Genomic DNA, 22,253 nt, shown 5'->3' on the forward strand with positions numbered 1-22,253 from the left:
CGCCTCCGTCCAGTTCAGGCCCCACGATATTCAACCAATGTTAACTGAGCCCCTATTTTCTGACGGTTACAGAGAGGAAGACACAGCCCTTCTCATGGGCTCACGACCACGGGCAGGGGCGACAAGCTCCCCCGTGACCACCACAGCACCAGGAGGGGTGCAGGGCCGGAGGAGCGGGCAGAAGGCTGGAGAGTCGCCCGGGGGCGCCGGTGCTCACACCCCGCACCACGCAGCACCGCGACGCTGCACAGCGCAGCAGGGGCCCGAGGAACGATGGGGACTGTCCCAAGTCAACCCGCGGGGAGCGAACGGGAGAATGGGCCCCCGCAGGCAGGACGCGGCAGGCATCAAGGACCGGAAAAGACACTGAAACACCCAGAAACCATCTGAAGACCTCGCTGGTTAATTTTAGTAAAATTATACATTACTCAGATTTCCAGCTCGTTTTCCCAGTTCCCGGAGCTTGAAGACAGACGTTGTTTTCCTTCCCCCAGTGACTCATACCCCGGGCTCCACTGCTTCCCGGGGCGTCATGTGCTCCCGGACCCAAACCACACGCTTCCTGCCTGCGAGCCCCGCGGCGCCTCCGTTCTCATTAAAGACGACGTTTGCTCGGGAAAGAGTCCAGAGGGCTCGTGCGGGGGGCTGGACGCAGAGGGGCAGCCGATGACAGGAGGCTTGGGGTGCACGGCTCCTCCCGGGACCCATCCTCACCCTGGAGAGGGCGTTTCCACAGAGAAATGGGTGCCACGTGCTGCCGCTCTGCCCTGAGGCGAGAAGCCAGCAATGTCCCCAGTGTCTGGGGAAAAGTAGACTCAACTCCAGGCAGTGAAACTGAGGAAAGTGCATCCACTCGCACAGTCGTCAACGTGAGGTTTTCCCGCCCTTCAGCCGGCCGGGGCTCAGAGCTGAAGGAAACCCTCAGGAAGGTCTTACTTGACAATCTCGGGCCTCGACTAAATTCCTTACCTCCTGACACCAATTCACTAAACCAAAGGGAGTCTGAATTCTTAGCACAGGGGAGGGATGTGGGGATGAAGCTATTTACTTAGTGCTTTGGAGGAAATGTTCTGGGGCCCCGGGGGTCCCCATGCTGTAGGCCCCTCGGCCCAACCCGGCCCCCGTGTCCCCCGCGCGGGCCCAGGCTCCCGTAATACAGGAACATCCCTGAGGTGACAGGGTGTCCCGGCCAATGGGATGCAGAACACCCACGGCAGGAGGGGACTGAAGGTCTGTGGCAAGACCCACTGTGCACGAGGGTGAGGTGTATATGGAGGTTCAAGGAAGGAGGGAGCAGGGCCCACGAGGGTCCCGGCAAAGACCGAGCCTGGCCTCCGACTCACCCATCTTGCCTGTCCTCTGCATCCCTCACACAAGCGTCCGCCCTCTGGGAACCTACAGGATGGGTAACAAACCTTCACCTTCACGGCCCAACACAAATCACAATAAAGTTGTTAAAGCATCGTTAATTTTAGACAGCTTCCTCAGAGAAGATACTTAATGCCGTTGAACTGTACACTTAAAAATGGCTACAATGGTACACTGTATGCACTACAATTAAAAATAATAGTCATTAAAAAAAATTAAAACCAGAAAATGTCTCTCCCCTGCCATTACTTGCTGAGTTGCTGGGTCTGTGACGTGGATCAAGTAGATGGCCCCGTCCCTGTCTCACAGAAAAGAGGCCGGAGATGAGGACGATAAACGCTTAGCCTGAGCGGTGGAGGCGGGACAGCAACCAGACACCCAGCCGCTCAGCCATCCTCACTGCAGGCCCCCGCATCACCCACCCCTCCATCCCCAGCTTCCAGGAGGCCCTCCCTGACCCCCCAAACTGGAGCACCAGAGGGCACGGTGGGGACCTGCATGTGCGTGAGGGGACGACCCTGCAAGGCACGGGGCTGAGCACAGAGCGGGTGTTTTAACCACCATTCACTAAGTGAACTATCTTTTTTAAAAATTTATTTTATTTTTGGCTGCATTGGGTCTTCCGTCGCCGCGCGCAGGCTTTCTCTAGCTGCGGCGAGCGGGGGCTACTCTTCGTTGCGGTGCGCAGGCTCTAGGTGCGCACAGGCTTCAGAAGTTGTGGTGCACGGGCTCAGTAGTTGTGGCGCACAGGCTTAATTGCTCCGCGGCATGTGGGATCTTCGCAGACCAGGGGTCGAACCCATGTCCCCTGCACTGGCAGGTGGATTCTTAACCACTGCGCCACCAGGGAAGCCCCTAACTGAACTATTAAAGTACACACATCATGTGTGAGTCCAGTTAGGCTCTGTGGTGAACGAAAGGGAATTAAGGCAATTTCAGAGGAAATTCCCAACAGGAAAGACTTTTTTTTCTGAAAAATGCAGAATTTAGGGAGCATTTAAACAGCCATAAACAGCTGTGAAATAGTTTCTCCCTTTCACTACCTTCCCCATCTTCTGTTTCCCCTTCCCCCGCTTCTAAGTGTCCCCCAGGTCATCCAAACCTCACGCATCACCCCCTCTTCCTCCTTGTGAGCAGGAGAATTCACTGCCTTCCAACCAGGCGGGAGGGCGCGTGGGTGTGTCCAGGACATCCTGGGTCAGTCTCGTCACTCCAAGGTACCAATTTCAGACGGGAAGCGGCGGGGCAAGACAGCGCCGCCAGGGTGTGTGGTGTGGAGGGAAGGCGTTGGCATGGGGAAGGGGTGGGAGGCGAGGCAGAGGTGCCCTCCTGGTACAAAATGGTGAGCTGTGTGTCATGGGCCGGAAAAAGCTGAGAAATACTGGCATTCAGGGCATCCCAAAGGCACAGAGGGACTGTCTGCTGCGGTGCCCAGCACGTCCTGCTCGGCAGTGACTCGGGGGCAGCTGTCTCTGCCTTTGACTGGGGGGAAGACTGTGTCGTATAGGACACCTGCCACCGCTTAACGTAACTTAATAATCAAGAAAAAAGCCACAGCCCTACCGCATCCAAGGTTCAAGGGAACCCGACCTGAGCTTGGAGGACCGTGCAGTTGGCTGATGACATCCCCGCCCCATCTTTCCAACCGAGTAACATGCCTCCCCCCGCTGTTTCTGCTAGTTCACATTTCAAAAACCCACTACCTGGAACTAAGCGACACACTCCTCACTGGCTCTGTCCCATGACAGGTGTGACCTACAGTGCCAGGGAGAAGCACCTCCATTGCAATGGCTGCCCTCAGAAAACCTGCCCAGAGAGAGAGAGCACTACGGGCTGGGAATCCCTCCGAGTAAACTGCTTACGTGGGTTACCTTTACTATCATCAACTACCACTTACTGAAGGTAGTTATCATCCTCACCTTATTAAATCCACCACAGTGCTGCAACGTCAGCGTCAGCATCTCCACCGCACAGGTGTGCACGCTGAGATGCAGGGAGATAAGTAACCTGCCTAAGGCTGCAACACTAACACAGTGCCAGGGTTCTATTTATATCTGACTGGCTCCTTTCTGTCTCAAGAGGGGGATGCAGAGAAAACTACAAAGACCCACGTACCCACCACCCAGAACTGACAGAGGAAACCTCACCATCCTATTCGCTTCAGATCTTTCCTTCCCTCCTAAGGATTAAAGCTGCAGAGCGTGGTCCTCCTTCACGCCCCCAGGCCCTGCCCCTCCTTCATCCCTAGATGCACCCGCTGGCCCATGTTGGGAGATGCTTCCCCCCGGAGCCTTTGCCCTCTGCCCACCTGTGAACGCATCTGGGAAGCAGAGCAGCACATTGTACATTCCCATCACTGTATGTACTTAACAGCCGGGCTTTTTCCCCTCACGTGTGTCTGGCCTAGAGATCCGGTTCATTCATGCTCGTCACCTGCCATACAGGATTCCTTCACAGGAATCCACCAGCTTGTTGATCCACTGCTGTCCCGACAGGCATTTGGCCATGTCGGGTTTTCCTAGTTATCAACAGTCCCACGGTGTTGACATTCCTGTGCCTGGGTGCCGCGCAGGTGCATCTCCGGAGGGGAGGCTTCTGGCTGCAGGGCGCCCCGCCTTCAGGGCCAGCGGGTGCTGCCGGAGCCCTTTAGGACCCCGCGTCCACCGCACTCCTCCCACCACTGCGTCCTCAGTCACGTCTGGCACCAGCGCAACTGAGGGCCTCTTCATACATTTGTTAGCCACTCCACTTTCTCCTTTCAATTACCTTTTATCAGTTATGGGTTGAATTGTGTCCCCTGCCCCCCAAAAGAGGCTGAAGACCCAACCCCAGTACCTCTGTCTTCACAGAGAATCATATTAAGATGAGGGCATTACGGTGGGCCCTCAGCCAATGGCTGGTGTCCTTCTAAAAGGGGGAAGTTGGACCAAGTGACAGACATGCACCAAGAAAAGACGACGTGAGATGTGAAGATGTAGGGAGAACGCAATCTATAAGCCAAGGAATGCCCGAGGCCACCGGAAGCTGAGAGAGAGGCCTGGGACAAGCGGTCCTCACAGCGCTCGGAAGAAGCAACCCTGCCCTCAGCTCCGTCTCAGACTTCAGCCCCCGTAACTGGGAGGAAATACATTTCTCCTGCTGAAGCCACCCAGTCTGTGGCACTTGGTCATGGCAGCCCCAGAAACTGATACAGTTTCCATGGCTTTTACCCCCAATGCTTTTACTTCTTTAGATATTCTCCACATCCATGTTTTATTCTGCTTTATCTGTAATTAATCTCTTCCCCCCGACACCCATTTTTTTGAAGCCTGGTCTGGACATTTTCAGAGGCCCCTAAGACCCACCGGACCTGAGGTGTCCTTGTCACACGTGCCTGTCATCACGAGGACATTTAATCAGCACTGAGGTGACAAAGTGTGTGAGGCCAGGCCTGCCGGTGAGAAGCTGGAGGGCCAGCTGCCCCCCCGACTGCTCCTCCAAGTGCAATTCAGGAAGCCAGGAAAAGGCACCGCCCGCCCCGACGCGCAGGACCGCAGACCCTCATCGGCCAAGCCATCCTCCCGGCCGTCCAGCTCAGGACCACTGCAGGCAGAGAGTGAACGAACCAGCAGACCTTCTCCTCAGTCCTGCGCGGATGGGCCCGTCGATAACCAACCCCAAGGCCCGGGCCAGCTGCGTCCAACGCCCGCCTTCTCTCCCCAACGCCCGTGCCAGCCTCGGGGGTGTCCGCACCCTTCCCAGGGCAGGAGGAGGGAGACGGAGCTGAGAAGAGGCGCACCCAGGGCACAGGCCGGCGGGGGCGGGACGGGGGCTCCCATCAGGCCAGCCCTCCCCCTCCTGCCTCAACTCCTGCACGCTGTTCGGTGCTGGAGGGAGGGTGACCAGCTCTGGGTAGGGGAGAGGACAGGCGTGTCTGAGGAAGGCTTCAGCCATCCTCACTGGACTCTGCCTCTGTAGCTGAGTGAAGGGTCTCCAGTCGCCGCCCTCAAGACCGAGCGGCACTGAGACAGCACCGCCCACGGCTCCACAATCTCCAGCCCTGAGATGCCCTGGCTGCGCTGGCCTCCAGGGGGCCCTCCAGGAAACCAGCCCCAGGGGGCCCTCCAGGAAACCAGCCCCAGGGGACCCTCCAGGGAACCAGCCCTAGGGGACCCTCCAGGGGGCCAGCCCCAGGGGCCCTCCAGGAAACCAGCCCTAGGGGACCCTCCAGGGGGCCAGCCCCAGGGGACCCTCCAGGGGGCCAGCCCCAGGGGACCCTCCAGGGGACCAGCCCCAGGGGACGTTTCGTGGCTGCTCCTGCCCTGCTCTGTCCCCCAGACGGTGGGTCTCTCTGCCCTCGGGCACAGTCACTGCGCAGACCCGCGTGGGGACCCAGGGCACCCAGGACACCCGACAGCCGTCACCTGGGCCCACGGCGGCCACTTCTGTAAAGCTTCTAAACAACCGCCGTGTAAGCCTTAAGACACAAGGTACTTTAAAGGCGTTGTAGTTAGAACCCGTCTGCAACAGCCTACAATTGACTCCTGTCCTTCTTGGTGACTTGGGATCTTTATTATGAACGTGACTTCGGGACGTGACGGCCCCGCGCAGGCCCGTCTGTCCCGTGCTAAGGCTCCTCACTGGCTCAGCGGCTGCAGGCGCTGGGTCCGCTCCCCTCGTGTCTTGGTTTCCTCCCTGGTCATCCTGGGGCAGGCCTGGCGGGAGGGTCCCTGCCCGTCTGCTCGGCCTCTGCTTTCCCTTCTCCTCGCGGTGGCCCAGAGGCCAGGCAGCCAGAGGCTGTGCTCCGCTCCGAGAACAGGGCCAGCACTCGGGCCTTCTTCGCCTGGGGAGTCAGGGCTCCCCAACCTGCTGCCCAGAGAGGGCGAGACCCGTGATGTCAGACCGCCACCCGGAGCCCCTCTCCCAGCAGCTCAACTCTGTGAAAATAAGAGACTAGTTTTCTTTGACTAAGACAGTCTGTGCATGTTTTCCATCATTAGCTGAGACGAGAGAAAAAACTGAAGTTTTAGAAAAGAGGTCAACCCTGAGAACGCGACGGGGAAAGCCCCTCGCCCCTCCCCCCCCCATCCTGGGTGGGCCACGGCTGCCATGAGAGCGGCAGGCGTCCACCCGCGGACGGCGGGCGCAGCACGGGACCACGTGCAGCCTGAGCTCTGCTTATGGACTCAACGGATCACGCGGCCACACGTGTACACTCACTCATTTCAAATGAGTGGAGATGTGGCTGAGACTAATAAAATACAAATTAATTTAAAATTCCTACTGCTACTAAATGTGTAAGTCATTTTTGTCATTCTGTAGCCTCTTGACGAATGATATTAAAAAATAATACAGGGCTTCCCTGGTGGCGCAGTGGTTGGGAGTCCGCCTGCCGATGCAGGGGACACGGGCTCGTGCCCCGGTCCGGGAAGATCCCACGTGCCGCGGAGCGGCTGGGCCCGTGAGCCATGGCCGCTGGGCCTGTGCGTCCGGAGCCTGTGCTCCGCAGCGGGAGAGGCCGCAACAGTGAGAGGCCCGCGTACCGCAAAATATAAAAATAAAAAAAAAATAATACAACCACTCTTCTGTTTTTGGCATCGAAGTCCCTGCACCAGAGGAGTGATAGAAACATCATGTCTCTCCTTCTGCACAACAGCTACAGTGTCTGCAACGCACACAAACCTGGGGCAGCTCGTCTGTCCCGCTGCACAGCAGCAGAGGTATCACTGCGGCACTGCTCTGCTTGGCTATCCAACCACTTGGGATGGCTGGGTGAGGGAGAAAGGGGTGACGCTAAGAGATCTGCCCACAGAGAAGGTCCAGAGTGGCTTTTTTTTAATAAATTTATTTATTTATATTTTAATTTTTTTTGGCTGCATTGGGTGTCTGTTGTTGCGTGCGGGCTTTCTCTAGTTGCAGCAAGAGGAGCTACTCTTCCTGGCGGTGCGCGGGCTTCTCATTGCGGTGGCTTCTCTTGTTGTGGAGCACAGGCTCTAGGTGCACGGGCTTCAGTAGCTGTGGCTCGTGGGCTCGAGAGCGCAGGCTCAGTAGTTGTGACGCACGGGCTTAGTTGCTCCGCAGCATGTGGGATCTTCCCGGACCAGGGCTCAAGCCCATGTCCCCTGCATTGGCAGGCGGATTCTTAACCACTGCGCCACCAGGGAAGTCCCAGAGCGGCACGGACCTCCTGCCCAGCGCCCTGCTCCCAAGCCCCCACGCGTCAGCATGGAGAACAGTGCCCGACACACAGTATCTAATTCGTGAATGAACCGACCAAAAAGCAAATGGATTCTTAGGGAAAAGCAGCACCAACTGGTCTGAATAAGACAGGAACCCACGAAGCTCCAGGGCAGCATCTGGGTCAAGGGTCACTGGAGAACCAATCCCAGCCCCCGCAAGGCCACCAGGAAGGAGTGGTCTGCAAACACCTCCAGTGCCATTTCCGCTCCCTTCTTCGGGGCGGGCGGGGGGGGGGGGGGGGCACTTTCTGATTCTATTCAAGTTCCGATTCTGTTCCGAAGGCTCACTCTTAGCTTTTGTTCCACATTCTGTGGCAAATCGCTGGAAGACATTACACACTGTTTACTGAAGAGAGTGGAAGCTTTGTCCCACTCAGAGGAAGAGAGCTGAAGAGAGCTTCGTGCTGGGACGGCTGTGAACCCCAGAGAGGGGTGCGAACAGCAGCGTCCTCACGTGACGCCCTGCGGCGGCTTCTCACACACCCCCAGGGTAGGGCGCTCGTTTACTCCCCCTCCACGGAATTCACTCAACTCCTGGAAGGGTTCAATGAAAGGCCCTCCCCTACTATCGATGTTCCAATGCGATTCTTTGATTGACGGTCTGCTCTTCGGAAAAATTCAACGAAGTCTATTTCTTCTTCCAATCACTGGAAAACTGCTTCTGTGTCAGCCCTGCCATGCCCAGAATTCTCTTCCCCCAACAAGAATCCCTCCCAACGACCCTCACACCATCCTAACACCTTACCATCCTGCCACCCACCTCCAAGCACTCTCCAAAGTGACATCCACCTTTAAGTGTGGTACCCAGAACTATGTACAGTACTCCAGAGGAAATCTAAAGAACACAGCACACAAGAAAAGATAACTCCCTTCAATTTACACAGCACATTTTAAACCAAAAGTCAGTGCAGAAGGTCTAATAAGAACCAAGGTCAACAGAATAGAGTATGGAAATCAGGATGATTCTGAGACCTGTAGTCAACTGGGACTCCACCCGGAACGGCACGACCCAAGACACAACAGTTCTGCCAGCAGCCTGGTCGCATAGTAACGTGTAGTCTCCTAAAATCCTCCTAATTCAGCTATACTTGTGACCCTGTATTGGCCAAAGAGAGAGATAAATGAGTTACTGCACACGTCGGCATCACATGCGCATGCCTGTCAAAGACAGAGCAGCACATTTCCTCCCTGTGCTCTTTGGTTTGCTGCAATTCCCTCCTGCCCTTCACATACCCACACAGTCGCATTCCTACACCTGAATGCAAGTACCTTCCCAGCATCCAGCCCCGATGGTGGCAGTAACCGGTTCCAAATTATTCTGTGGACTTCTTTATTTTTTTAACTTGATCACAGTATAGTTGATTTACAATGTTGTGTTAGTTTCAGGTATACAGCAAAGTGATTCAGTTAAACATATATATAGGTTATCGCAGAATACTGAGTAGCATTCCCTGTGCCGTACAGCAGGTCCTTGTTGGTTACCTATCTTATACATACTAGTGTGTGTGTGTTCATCCTAAGCTCCTGATTTATCCCTCCCCCCACCCATGTTTCCCCTTTGGTAAGCATAAGTTTGTTTTCGATATCTGTAAGTCTGTTTCTGTTTTGTAAGTAAGTTCATTGGTACCAATTTTTTAAAACTTAGATTCCACATATGAGCGATATCATATATTTGTCTTTCTCCGACTTACTTCACTTAGTATGACATCATCTCTAGGGCCATCCGTGTTGCTGCAAACGGCGTTATTTCGTTCCTTTTTCATGGCTTAGTCCATTGTATACATGCACCACGTCTCCTTTATCCATTCATCCGTCGATGGATATTTTGGTTGCTTCCATATCCTGGCGATTGTAAACAGTGCTGCAATCAACACTGGGGTGCATGTGTCTTTTGAATTATGGTTTTCTCCAGATCCATGCCCGGGAGTGGGATTGCTGGATCGTATGGTAGTTCTATTTTTAGTTTTTTAAGGAATCTCCATCTTCTTTTCCGCAGTGGCTGTTACCAAATTACATTCCCACCAACAGTGTAGGAGGGTTTGCTTTTTTCCACACCCTCTCCAGCATTTGGTTTTGGACTTTTTGATGATGGCCATTCTGAATGGTGCGAGGTGATAGCTCACTGTAGTTTTGATTTGCATTTCTCTGATAATTAGTGATGTTGAGCAGCTTTTCATGTGCTTTTTGGCCATCTGTCTGTATGTCTTCTTTGGAGAAATGTCTATTTAGATCTTCTGCCCTTTTTTTTTGGTACGCAGGCCTCTCACTGTTGTGGCCTCTCCCATTGCGGAGCACAGGCTCCGGATGCGCAGGCTCAGCGGCCATGGCTCACGGGCCCAGCCGCTCCGCGGCACGTGGGATCCTCCTGGACCGGGGCACGAACCCGTGTCACCTGCATCAGCAGGCAGACTCTCAACCACTGCGCCACCAGGGAAGCGCTGCCCATTTTTTGATTGGGTTGTTTTGGTTTTTTTGATACAGAGCTGCATGAGCTGTTTGTATATTTTGGAGCTGCAGACTTCTTGACAATAGAGGATAAGCTCTAATTCAACATATTCATTCTACACTAAACAAAAATTAGAAAGCCAGTTTTTCTTTTAAAACCACCCACCTAGCCTGACTGACATCAGAAACTCTGCAGGCAAAATTCAATTACTTACTGAATTAAGTTACTATAAAACTATACTAAAAAGTTTGAGAATTTAAGTACTGAGTATATAAAGTGATTAAATGTTCATTTAATAGAAGATTCTGAGGCATCTACCAAATATCCTTTAAAATAGTTACTACTGTTACTATTAAATTATTAGTTATGATTATTAGTAATAAAATTATCATTATTCAGAACCTTGCATCTGAGACCACATTATGTACTGAATTAATTCCCTCTGAGAATCCGTATGGTCTGGGCTGAACTCCATCTTTTCGAAAACTAGAGGAAGAGGTTAGCTAAGCCATTGTTTCTCTTTACTTAGATTACAGGGTAAGAACGCATCTGAACTTCTTAAAGGTTATTTCGAGGACTCTCCAGTGCTTAGAAAGGCTACTAATGTATTAGCAACTGATAGGCAAATTACCAACCAATCTCTATTCTTGAAGCAAAGTTCCCAAGGGATCCATAAAAACCAATACTGATGGCTTACTTCATTTTCCAAGTTACAAAAATGCATTTCTTGACAAATATTCTTATTTTCAAACTCTTCAGAGAATTGAGAACTCACTTTCCCTATAGCGTCTGCTTAGTTTTACTGTAACGTCATTAACATCTGGCTATTAAAATCATATTTAATCCCAAACCTGGGACCTGGAAAAGGAACCCAGGGGAACCTCATGACTGTTCAACACAGAAATGGCATCTCCCCCGCAAACTCCTGAGTGGATGATTCTAAAAATGTCTTTGGAGAATCCAGGACTGCCATTCCCAAATACCTCAAGTGATGCACTCCTTTCCTTTTCACAAGGACCTCCCACACCAAATGGCAATGGTGACTCCCAACCACCCTTTAAATTAAAATGACCATGCCCCAGAGTCCTCACAGTGCCACTCCCCACCATGAGGCCCCAAATGCCACATCCTGAGAGCTGAACGTCTGTCCTTCAAGTTCTTACCCCCTCTTGACACACTGTTCATCCCAGCCGACCACGGAATACAAAGGCTGAACACATAATGGATTCGGTATTGTTTATTCAATTGAACCAAAGTTAATCATTAGTCTTTGGAAGGTTTTTTAATCTTTTTTCAAAACTGTGGCAAAATACACATAAAATTTACCATTTTAGTCATTTGAAAATACACAGCTCAGAGGCACTGAGCACATTCCCACTGTCGTGCAGCCATCCCACAACCCACATGGAGAAACTTTTCATCTTTCCGAAGTGAAACTCTGTGCCCGTTAAATACGGACTCCCGGTTCTCCCTCCCTCATCACCTGGCAACCACATTCCCTTCACTGCTCCGCATGTGACACTCACTCAAGAAGAATCACAGACTCTTTGTGCTTTTGGGACTGGCACATTTCACTTTGCATAATGTCTTCAAGGTTCATCCACGCGGTGACACGTGCCAGAACCGCGTGTTCCTTTTTTAAGGCTGAATAATATTCCGTGGTATGGATCTATTCATTCCTTGACGGGCACTGGGTTGCTCCCACCTTCCAGCTGTCGTGAATCATGCTGCTGTGAACATGGGCAGGTGTACAGATACCGGTTTCAGGTCCCTGCCTTCACTTCTTGTGGGTCTATACCCATGTGTGGACTTGCTGGATCCTATGGTAATTCTGTGTGTAATTCTCTCCTTAGGCATTTTGACAAATCATTGGTAGTCAGTGGCCCTCTCTACTAGAGAAAAATGATAGGCTTCCGAAAGGATAGGTCTGGCTCACAACAACAACACAAACACAAGTCTCTGTAAACACAGTCCAAGTGGTTCATGAGAGAAATGCTGAAGAATAATGTGAGCATTTGACGTCAAAAGGTAAATAAACAAACGCCACCCATCACCAGCTCAGCCAGCCCTGCAGCTCCAGGCGCACACTCGGGACGCAGTCAGGGGTGTGGCCAGCGCCGGGGAGCACTGGGAGACTCACAGCCTACACACCTGCGGTTCTCATTTCTCACTATGGGCCTTGAAATGACTTCGAGCCATCTAGGGACGGCTAGTGTTAAGAACAGTAAGAGCTACCATTTGTGTGACATCAGCGTACAGGTCTACAGAGTGTCCCGCACACATGTCATTGTTAACAGATCTGCCTCAGTCTGCAGCCCCTCCTCGCTGCCCCGCACGTGTGGTCCTCCAATGGCCTGCTGTGCGGACAGGTGAGGGCGCCTGGACACCGGCTCCCAGGCCGGGGACCTCTCAGTCTGCATCTGAACCTCAGCTTCCTTTCAGGGCCAGGAGGGAGGAGGCTGCTCGCCGAGTTACGTGGCAAGTTCCCGGGAGATGGGACAAGAGCCCCATGTCCTGAGGCCTGTGGAGGGGCCTCCTCTCCAGTGGGTCCCTAAAGCAACTCACAGAGGAGGGCCTCCAGCACCCTCTCCACGGAGGGCAGTGGTCACGCAGCTGAGGTCGGAACCTCCAGACTTCAATTGTGCCCAAGTGCTTTTATTTGCCTTCTCATTTTCTTTCAGAATAAATGTTAAACGTAAAACGTACCCCCTTCTGGAAGCGATCCTGGCGACTGAACTGAGTGGGAAGAAAACGCACCCCGTCCTCCCCGAAGCTGCAGCCTCACCAGCTATGCATCATTGTCTTTAGTGGGTCAAGTGATGGCCCGGCCCAGCAACAGCAGGTCAGCGGTCACCTGGAACCTGGCTGCTTCCACCCCATTAAGGCAACAACTACCCATGTGCCTTAACCCCTCGGCTCACAGCGGCGGGGCTGCGGCCCCTTTAAGAGCCCTCTCTCTCCAGGCCGCTCTCAGAAGAAACCGGATACGACGGGGATCTGATTGGGACAAGGGGCCGCCTGGTGAGGGAAGAGAGATGAGCAGGAAAGTCACTGCTGCCCTTCTGAGCACAGGCAGTTGCCGCCTCTCCCAGCCTTGCTGCCGCAGAGTTTAAATTAATTACAGCTGAAAATACAGGGTTGCCATCTGGCTTGCAAAAGCAAGGATAAGGGAATAAAATGAAAGGGTTTTTGGTACTAACCTCACTTTAATCATTGCCAAAGAGCATGAAGACAGCCCAGCGTCCTCCCACAAGAAAGCCTTGGGCCTCCCAAACTTGGCAGGCGGTCCAGGCGCAAAACTGGATGGGCGGGAGGCTCGTCAGAATAAAAGTCCCCGCCGGGGGAGGCGGCAAGGTGAGGGCCGCCGCCCGCGCGCGAGGGCCAGGCTCGGGGGCCGGGCCGGGCCGAGGTTCGTTCACAGAGGCTTTCCTGCCAGAAGGCGACACGCATCGTTACGGTCCCAGTCCGTGAGAAAAGAGATCCGCTGTCAGGAGGACAGCATGCCATTTCCTCTTTCTTTGTCTCCCCGTCTGCCAGAACATCAGGCTTTTATAAAACTCTCTAAACCGAGGCCCAGCAGAACCCAGAGAGGCCGGCGGGCTGCCGGCGGGGCGGGGGGGGGGGGGGTTGGCGAGGAGGAGCAGCGCCGCCCCGCACGGTCCCCTCCCCCGCGCCCCCCACGGCAGGAGGGTCGAAATGCCCCAGGTTCCCTCGTGCCTGGTAGGGAGCGACTTCCTTCTGCTTTCCTCCCGTCGGCAGAAGCCTGGCTGAGAGGCTCCGCTCTGCGGGGGCTCAGGCCGCAGAGCGCTGGGGACGGTAAAGGTGCCGCCGCGGTCCCGGGTCTGTCTCCACAGGCCTGGGGTGGGTGCAAAAGATGCCACGTCTGCAGCTTTCTCACCCCGCCCAGCATCAGGGAGCCCTCGGGAGCCAGCCTCAGTCCCATTTCTGGCCAATTCGAACTTTCGCCTGCCCACCACCTGAGTTCTTTTCGACCCAGGTGAGTTTTACAGACAAAACCTAGATGTACCTGGGTCCAGCTGCTTTCAGAAAGTACTACCCGCGGCGGCACAGTGGTGTTGAGGGGAATAAATTCCGAGCAACCGGTTACAGTCTCTTATAAACCAGAGATCAGAACAGTAACAGAGACGATAAAAGCCAATGATGAAGACGGCGTTACTGTTCTGGGGAAAAACACATCTTCAACCCCCAAATGATGCGAAAGTTGTCTCCCAGATCCTGCCCGGACCGAATCATTGTCTATAGCAACGGTGTCCATAACATTCAAACTCTCAGGAGTGTAACTTTCAAGTAAATGGTACATCTATCAAACCACAGGAAACATCTGGTAAGATGGTTAAATAAAACCAGAATTGAAACGTTTGATTTCAGAGCTTGCTGATGGTACCCAACAAGAGACCATTAAAACACACACCAAAAGCCCTCTGCCCACTCAGGATGCTCAGTGCAACTGTGGAAAATGTCCTCGGAGGGGGAGGGGAGAATAAGCAGACAATCCAGAAACGCTGGCGGGGGTGGGGGGTGGCAGGGCCCCCGTTCCTGGGGCTCTGCCCTGCACATCGCCGCCCCCAAAACTTCCTCAGGCCCGGGAGGGCTCCTCCACGCCCACCCTCATACCCCCACCCAATGCCGCCAGAGAAGCAGGCACCCAGGAAGTGCCGGATAAGTGAACGAACGAAGCAACGGACACACAATATACATCTCTTCCTTGCACAACTAACATGTATTAAGCACATACAATTATCCCACCGTCAACACACACAGCCTAGACGTGTGTCCCAAGGTACTAGGCAGCACATTTCGCTCCTTTCTAGTACACTTTAGACGCCTTTTCCATTAAAGAAAAGCTTTAATGATTCAACCACTTCCAAATTTAAAAAAAATCTGGATTTCAAAAACACAGTAAAGTTGAAAAGCAAATAACAAATTAGGAAAGTGGTTATTTTCCTAACTCATCTGATGGACGGTCCTTAATAAGCAGTTACAGCACAGCAATAGAAAGAAGATGAATGCCCTAAATTTTTTTAAGAAGATAGAAACAGTCACAAAAGAAGAAATCCAAATGGTCAATGAAAATATGAAAAGACCATGCAAGTTTCCTAGTAGCAGAAAGAAAACAAAAAAGACAAGTTACCACAATGATTCTCCTATGAAACCTGCAAAAATTAAATACACATTAACAGTCACCTTTGTGATGCTGTGGGTGACAGGCACATGCATAGAGTTGCCAGTGGAATGTCAGTCAGCTAACCTACCAGAGATGAGCTGGCAGGATGCACGGGAGCAGAAATGGGCGCTGTCCGACCCAGAAATTCCACTTCTAGAAACGGGGGGAATACGAGATGTGAACAAGAATGGATGTACAGAGACGGCCCCAGAGGTATCACAAATAATAGCGAAACATTGTAAACAGCCCCAATATCTGTATTTGTTAACAAGTTCTTTTGGTCACAAGCAACATAAAACAAGGCCTGCTAGCTTAGGCTAAGTGGGGGAATTTACTGGAAGGATACTCTGCTACATTTCTTGGAAATGAAAGAAGAGTCAAACCACCAGTGCTCAAAAAGGAAAAATTAAGGCGTCCCGGGATCTGGGCAACAGGAGGAGGAAGGCGTCCCCTGCCCCCAGCCCCGCACCGGGCAAGATGCCCGCCTGGGAGACCCTGCCACCCACCCAGCCCACCAGGCGCTCCAAGTTCGGGTGAGAAACCCCACAGCCACCGTCTAGGTCTCCATCACAGCACCCCCAAGGAGTTAACATCGAGTCTCAGAAATTCTGAGGTCGGTTTTATTAGACATCAAATTCACTACTGAAAATTAGAAGAACCCTCTCTCCACTCCCCCAAATGCTACCAGTTTTCACAGTCAAGAGACTTCACCTGAGCTTCGAATCAATTATATCTAAGAAACCGGGGGTCTCACAGGAAAGCGGTCCATTAGAGTTTTGCAGGTTTAGGGAGGAGGAGAATAGGGCAACGCCCCACCTTTGCAGCGAATGAGGGAAGGTGCTGGGTTGTTGCTTTTTTTTTTTTTTCTTTTTGTAAGTAAAACCACTGGGATTGTTGGCTAAAAACAGAAATGAGCCTTTGGGGCAGCAATAAAAATATATGAAAAGTTGGTGAGTTATCTCGGAGCAGGCAGGGACATTTACATCTGTTCCTTACAGCTCAGCCACGTCCTGTTCCAATTGCTTCCTCTCCTCCTTCAACCTGACTTCTCTCCCTCTGCCTTGTCCATTTCTGAACTCACCCTTCCCCCCACGTAACAACCACATGCACATCCTGAATACGTGCTTTATTTATCATCTACAACGTCATCCCTCCCAGTGTGGACAGACAGGCCCCTGCTGTCGGTCTGGCTGGTTCCAAAGGGCAACTTTCCCAAGGAATGATATCAGGGACGCCCCCGCCTGGGACCCCGCCTCCCTCGTCCCCCAACGCCACCACCATCCAGTCCGCAGCATGGGGAAAGCTGTCCTAGATCAGAGATCACTGGGTGGCACAAAAACGAAATGCAATGTGTGGCTCCTAACTGCACCCTGAATGTAAAGGAAAACGTCCCTAGAGGGCCTTCTCGAAAGTGAACACATGTACTATGTTAGATCGCATCACTGTCTACGACGCGTACAAAAGAGAAAGCAAATGTGGCAGAATATTGACAACTAGTGAAGCCAGTGAACGATATGTGGATGCTCGTGGTTGTTTAAACCAGTCGTTTAATGTTTCTGTAGATCTGAACTTTTTCCAAAATGAAATGTCGGGGAGGATGGCAGGTCAGACGCTCGCCAAATTTGGTGGCATGTTTCGAAAGATCTAAGTTAAAGTAGAGGCAACCAGGGAGGCTGGGAACCCTGACACAGGGGGTGTGAAGAGGAAGCTGGGAGATGGCTAGGGCCACACCGCACACATTCAGATGCCCCGGGCAGTGAAAACGCTGGTTTCAAATAGGAGCCTCAGAATGGAAGTTCCAAAGCAGGTGAACACCCACACTGCCCACCGTGAGTTGGGGGAGAATCGCTTCTCACACCATGTGGAGCTTCTCAAAGGCGTACAATGGCGGGGATTCGGATAACTTCTTTTAAACATAATCATGGTAAAGGAGGCTTTTGACAACTGATAGTCCAAGACGGCCATCTACTGAGAATAATTCTGGGAAAGGGAGTTTAGGACAGGTCACCAAAGTGCCTGAAGGTCATCCTACATAACCTGGATTTTATCTTACTGTCAAAAATAAGCCAGAACCATTGCCCATCAGCGAACGTTGCCGTGCCCTCCAGGGTGGCTCTCAAGCAATACGTGCCAATCACAGAGCCACAGGGCATCAGCACCATGTACCCGTGTTACACGGTTAGAACACGGAGCCTCTGCGCTGCGGTCACTTGACATAACTTGCCCGAGAGCTAGCACCCAAAGTGGTCGCACACAAATAAAATACACACCACAGCTCTATTATGAGATGGTTGAAAAAGGCTTTGGCTTTGAGAACTTTTTAGGTAGATCTGAAAAACTCCAGAAGTAATAAACACCTGAGCAGAGATCTGTTGGCTTTTCTAGCATGGACAGAACTATTCTTTACACCCACAAGTGTCTGGCCATCCCTCTGACCTGCAAGCTGCACCCACCTGAACTGGATTTCTCATTGCTATACCCCTTACCTGGTGCTCACACTGGGCTCAGAGCAAGACGCACAGGAAGAAACATAAACAGAGGGAGGAGCGGGGGAAACTTCATTCCTACAATAAACTCCGAAGGCTTATTATTCAGGGTCAGCACTGGGATAAGAGCATTTGATCCAAAGCCAGCATCTCAGGCAGAGCCAGTGATTCAGATTATTAAGTGTGCACATGCCCAGGTACTAGGGATTTGCATGTTTCTGTTTGGGGGGGAAACAGGGATTCGGGGAGGACAGGTAGTGGCAGTGGGATTCTCTGTTCCAGGGGTTCACTGAATGAAACATCAGGGCTACGCAGAAAAAAACAGAAGTACAGTACGTGGTGCCACTCAGGGCTTATTGCATATTTGAAAGCGATTCTTGGGACTTCCCCGGTGGTCCAGTGGTTAGGAGTCCGCCTTCAAATGCAGGAGACGCGGGTTTGATCCCTGGTCGGGGAACTAAGATCCCACATGCCGTGGGGCAACTAAGACCCGGCACAGCCATAAATAAATAAATAAATATTTTTTAAAGAAAACAAAGAAAAAAGAAAGCAATTCTTACCATCCTTTCCAAAGGGAAGAGCATTGACAGTGCCCTCAGAGTGGCACGTTTTTCATGGAAACATTTAGCACCTAGAAGGCATCGGGCACTATGCTGGGTGCCCTGGTGGGACAGACACAACAAGGGACAGCAAAGTGTGATCATTCTATGCACAGAACTGTTCGCCTTGAAGCGGAAGGAACCGCCCTTTGTCAAGAGAAGGAGGCAAGAAAAGTGACGACAGACCGCAGTGGGCGGCACCTCAGCGGGCAGCGCAGAAGCTCCTGCAGGCGGGGGTCTGCTCAGGGCTCCCTGGAGCTGACTGGGGGCCGTGGGAGAATTCCCAACAGAGAGGAAGACGTCAGAAACCTTCTTCTGCACTAAAGTGCCAAGACCAGTAGGGAGGGCACTGCCGTGGGAATGGGGGTCTAAGCCATGGCCGAGGCCAGGAGCTTCGTGGAAAAGATTCAGCAGACTGACTTAACAGGGGGCAGAGGGAGTACACATGGGAGACCAGATCGAAGAAGAGCGAGGTGCCTTCACGGCAAGTGGAAAGACGGACGGCTGCCCTGCCATGAAGATGGGGGACAGAGCTGGGGAGGCGCTGGAGGAGAAAGAGCCTATAAGGTCACGGCCGGCGGAGCACCTCTGGGCCTGAGCGGCGCACACACTACCCGGAAGGCAGGCGGCTCTGTGGCTGTGGAGGTGTGGCCTCAGCCGGACAGAAAGACCTAGGAACCCTCCACCTCTAGTGGTAAATCAAGGCACGAGCTGGCGTGTGACTTCTTTCCAGGGTCTGTGCAGTGAGAAGGACGGAGCCCTGGAGGATGGATTAAGGACAAGCCTTTGAGAGATCCTGAATGGCGGAGCCAGAGAACTGGGAGGGGAACCAACGAAAGCAAGAAAGGGGCCAAGGAAACCAAGGGAGAAGAGGCGTCCATGAAACAGGAAGTCAACTAAGATAACCTGGCTCAGGTTCCCCCTGCATCTGGCGACCAGCAGGGCACCAGCGAGGGAGGGAGAGAAGTTTCATTAACGCTGATGGTCCGGATCACGGCACTGGACTGGGGAATGGACACGGAAGTGGAGACAATCCACCCCCTAGAAACAGCTCGGAGGGAAAGAGGTGGGTAAGGAAGGAAGGTGAGGGGCACACGGGCAAGGGAGAATGGGGCCCCAGGCTTCCTCAACGTCTCTGGCCTCAGTGAACTTCGCTGAAAGCCCTGAGCAGGAAAGCTGGTACCCTACAGCCCCAGATCAAGGGATCACACCATCCTGTCATCACATACCTAAGCTGTACGGCACCAGAGCCTTGGGAGTCTGCACGTTCATCAGAGAATTTTGAAACCAAATAAAATGCTCATTTTGTTAGGCAAGTATGCCCCCCAGAATGTTGCTAACAGGGCTCGTGAGAAAGGAATCAAGGCTCCCACGGCGAGTTAACGTCTGAGAAACCCCGGGCTAAACCACGTCTCTGCACCTCAGACTCTCAGAGCCTGACTGGCGCCAACCACACAGGCAGACTCAGGAGATCGGGTTGGGCGCTTCCCAAACTCTGGCCGGGGAACACTCTCTGTCCTTCGAGCATCTTGAGGTAAGAGGGCCCTGAGGCCCTCGACGGGCAGCGGTGCCCTGCATCCCTGAGGGGTCACCTTGGTGGTCACGAGGATACGACTTCCGATGAGTCAGAAAAGCCCACGACCCTCCCTCGACGGGTTCAACGACAGGGACAGGTTTGGGGGAGCAAAGAGGGTTCAGCCTCAGACGTGCTTCTAAAGTGACCTGACCAACTAGGAGTTGGTTTGTTGCTTCCACTTGGCCCTGATCCGGTTTCTCTGTGGATCTGTTAGTTGTATTCTTAGATCTCTTCAAGGAAAGCAAGGCAGGAGGCAGAGAAGTCAGAGGACAGCACGGTAGCGAAATCCATCCCCCTCTAGTCTGCGGTGCACGGGGCCTCTGCTGGGGCCGTGGAGGCTCGGATCCAGAGTCCAGATCCCTTGTTTGCCAAGGTTTCTAGCTCCTGCCAGACCGAAACCCTTACTGCAACACTGAGCTCTTTAATTATGCTTTGGAGACAATCTGTGGAGAAATTTCGAGAGAGAGAGAGAGACAGAGACAGAGAAAGAGAGAGAGACAGAGGGAGAGAGGGAGAGAGAGGGAGAGAGAATGTGTGCTGCATGAGTGTGTGTGTGTGTGTGTGTGTGTGTGTGTGTGTGTGTGCGCGTACCCAAAGATTTAGCAAAGAAGATAAGGGACCAAAGTACTGGCAGTCATGAAACAAAACTCACACCAAACACAGCACGCGGGACTTGGACGCCACCTCACCGTGTGCCAGCCGCTGGTAGCACAGGAGACCATGGGTTTACAAGACCCGAGAGGAAAATCAAAGAACCACCGACACTCACACGAGGCACACTTCTGAGCAGTCCTCCTCCTGGTCCTCAGTCAGATCTACTAAAGTGACAGCACCTGATGTGCTCTCAGGACAGGCTGGCTCCACGCTGCAACGAGAAGAGGTCTGTGCGGTCACACAGCAGCAAGACTAATCCTCTGCGTGTAAATATAGCTGCCGTTTGTGTCCCCGGCACAGATGCACCTTCATGGAGACCGCGCTCTAAAAGGGGCTGAGGCGCCTGGAGAATCCGGGCAGGAGGGGGAACCGGCCAAACCCTATGTTGAGCTGTTTCCTCAACTTCTGAACAAATGCCTTTGACTTAATCCATCAACCTAAAAACACTCTTTTTCTTTTTTTCCATCTTAGTGTGTCGTCTTAAAAAGTGTCTTTACACATGCTAATGAAAGTTCTCTGATGGATCCCAAAGGTTCTTTAATGCCTCTCTAGTAAAGAAGTCCCCCTTTTCAAGGTTTCGTCCCACTTCTATAAGCTCTGTGATACGAAGAGCCCAGAGGTCCCCTGAGCAGACGAGAACAGACACGCGATGACGGTCCTTTATTCTGCTGCCTTGACTGTTGTTGGCACGCTTGGCATTTCTTCATCCCGTGTGTCATCTGGCCAGAACAACGCCAGTAGCAGGACGGTTCTCTGCTTTCCGAGCTCTCTGCAAAGACTCTTAAGGCAGAAATGATGCCTGCTGGGAAAAGGCTGATGTCAGCTCTTAAGAGCATAGCGCCCTGCTCGGATAAGGAGGTCTTTGTTTTCGGCTCAACTGTGAAAATGAGAAAATGCCTCTAGCCTGACAAACAAGAAACCCACACAACAGAGGTCGGGCCGTGACCTTTATCTAAAGGTACCACACTTCATTAGCAAAACACTCACATGCAACACACAGATGCGCCTTTAATGTCGCATGGAGTGGCTGTAAAAACCAGCTTCATTTCCACCCCCGTGAGGGCTGACCCGCAGCCCTAGCTCCAGTGCAGGGCAAAGTCAGCCTCACACGAAGCCCTTCTGACACTCTATGTCCCCACAGAAGCACTCATTAAAGACCCAGGCTCCCTTCTCATTTACTTTTCGAAATAAATACACATACTTGCTGTAGGTTGGGGGGATTTAAAAGAAAAAAATTAACAACATCTCAGTTTCTGAGTTAGTTATTTAGGATAACTAAAATTAAGGCTATAAAATATCTTAAATCCCAGAACACTTGTGGGAAGACTTACACGACTGTGTGTGAAAGCGCACAAGAGGAGAGAATTTTGGGGCTAAAACTTCCCAAGTTCAGATGATGCCAAAAAGGATGTGGGAGAAAAAGAGAAAGCACATAGTCTGAGGGATTCTATTTCAAAAGTCCTTGATTTATGAAATCTGTGGCGGGGTGGGGGGGGGAAATGTCTTCATATATTTAAAGCAAATTTTAAAATGCCCCCGTCTTCATCTTTAGACTAACGTTACTACTGGCCTGTGCCACTAACTTAATATTGGGTCAGAGATTTTAAACCAGAACACAATTTCTTTTTTTTTTTTTGGCTGCCTTGGTTCTTAGTGGCCGGACGCGGGATCTTTCGTTGCAGCGTGCGGGCTTCTCTCTAGCGGTGGCGTGCGGATTTTTT

At 52.3% G+C, this 22,253-nt stretch overlaps 1 protein-coding gene across 8 annotated transcripts in view; it reads right to left on the reverse strand.

Moving 5' to 3' along the window:
- The window catches only part of LOC101339418 (phosphatidate cytidylyltransferase, mitochondrial), a 269,881-nt gene that overhangs the window by 8,693 nt on the left and 238,935 nt on the right, over positions 1–22,253 (reverse strand). The window contains exon 1 of one of the 8 annotated variants that reach the window (XM_073787708.1): positions 13,233–13,595. The exons of the other annotated variants lie outside the window; for them this stretch is intronic. Within the exon in view, the coding sequence (XP_073643809.1) occupies positions 13,233–13,246 (14 nt within the window). The 5' untranslated portion in view covers positions 13,247–13,595. Of the gene's footprint in view, positions 1–13,232; positions 13,596–22,253 lie in introns of those variants that run through there. 8 annotated transcript variants of the gene reach the window in all.

The sequence above is a fragment of the Tursiops truncatus genome, chromosome 10 (genome assembly GCF_011762595.2).
Source record: "Tursiops truncatus isolate mTurTru1 chromosome 10, mTurTru1.mat.Y, whole genome shotgun sequence".
NCBI lineage: Eukaryota > Metazoa > Chordata > Mammalia > Artiodactyla > Delphinidae > Tursiops > Tursiops truncatus.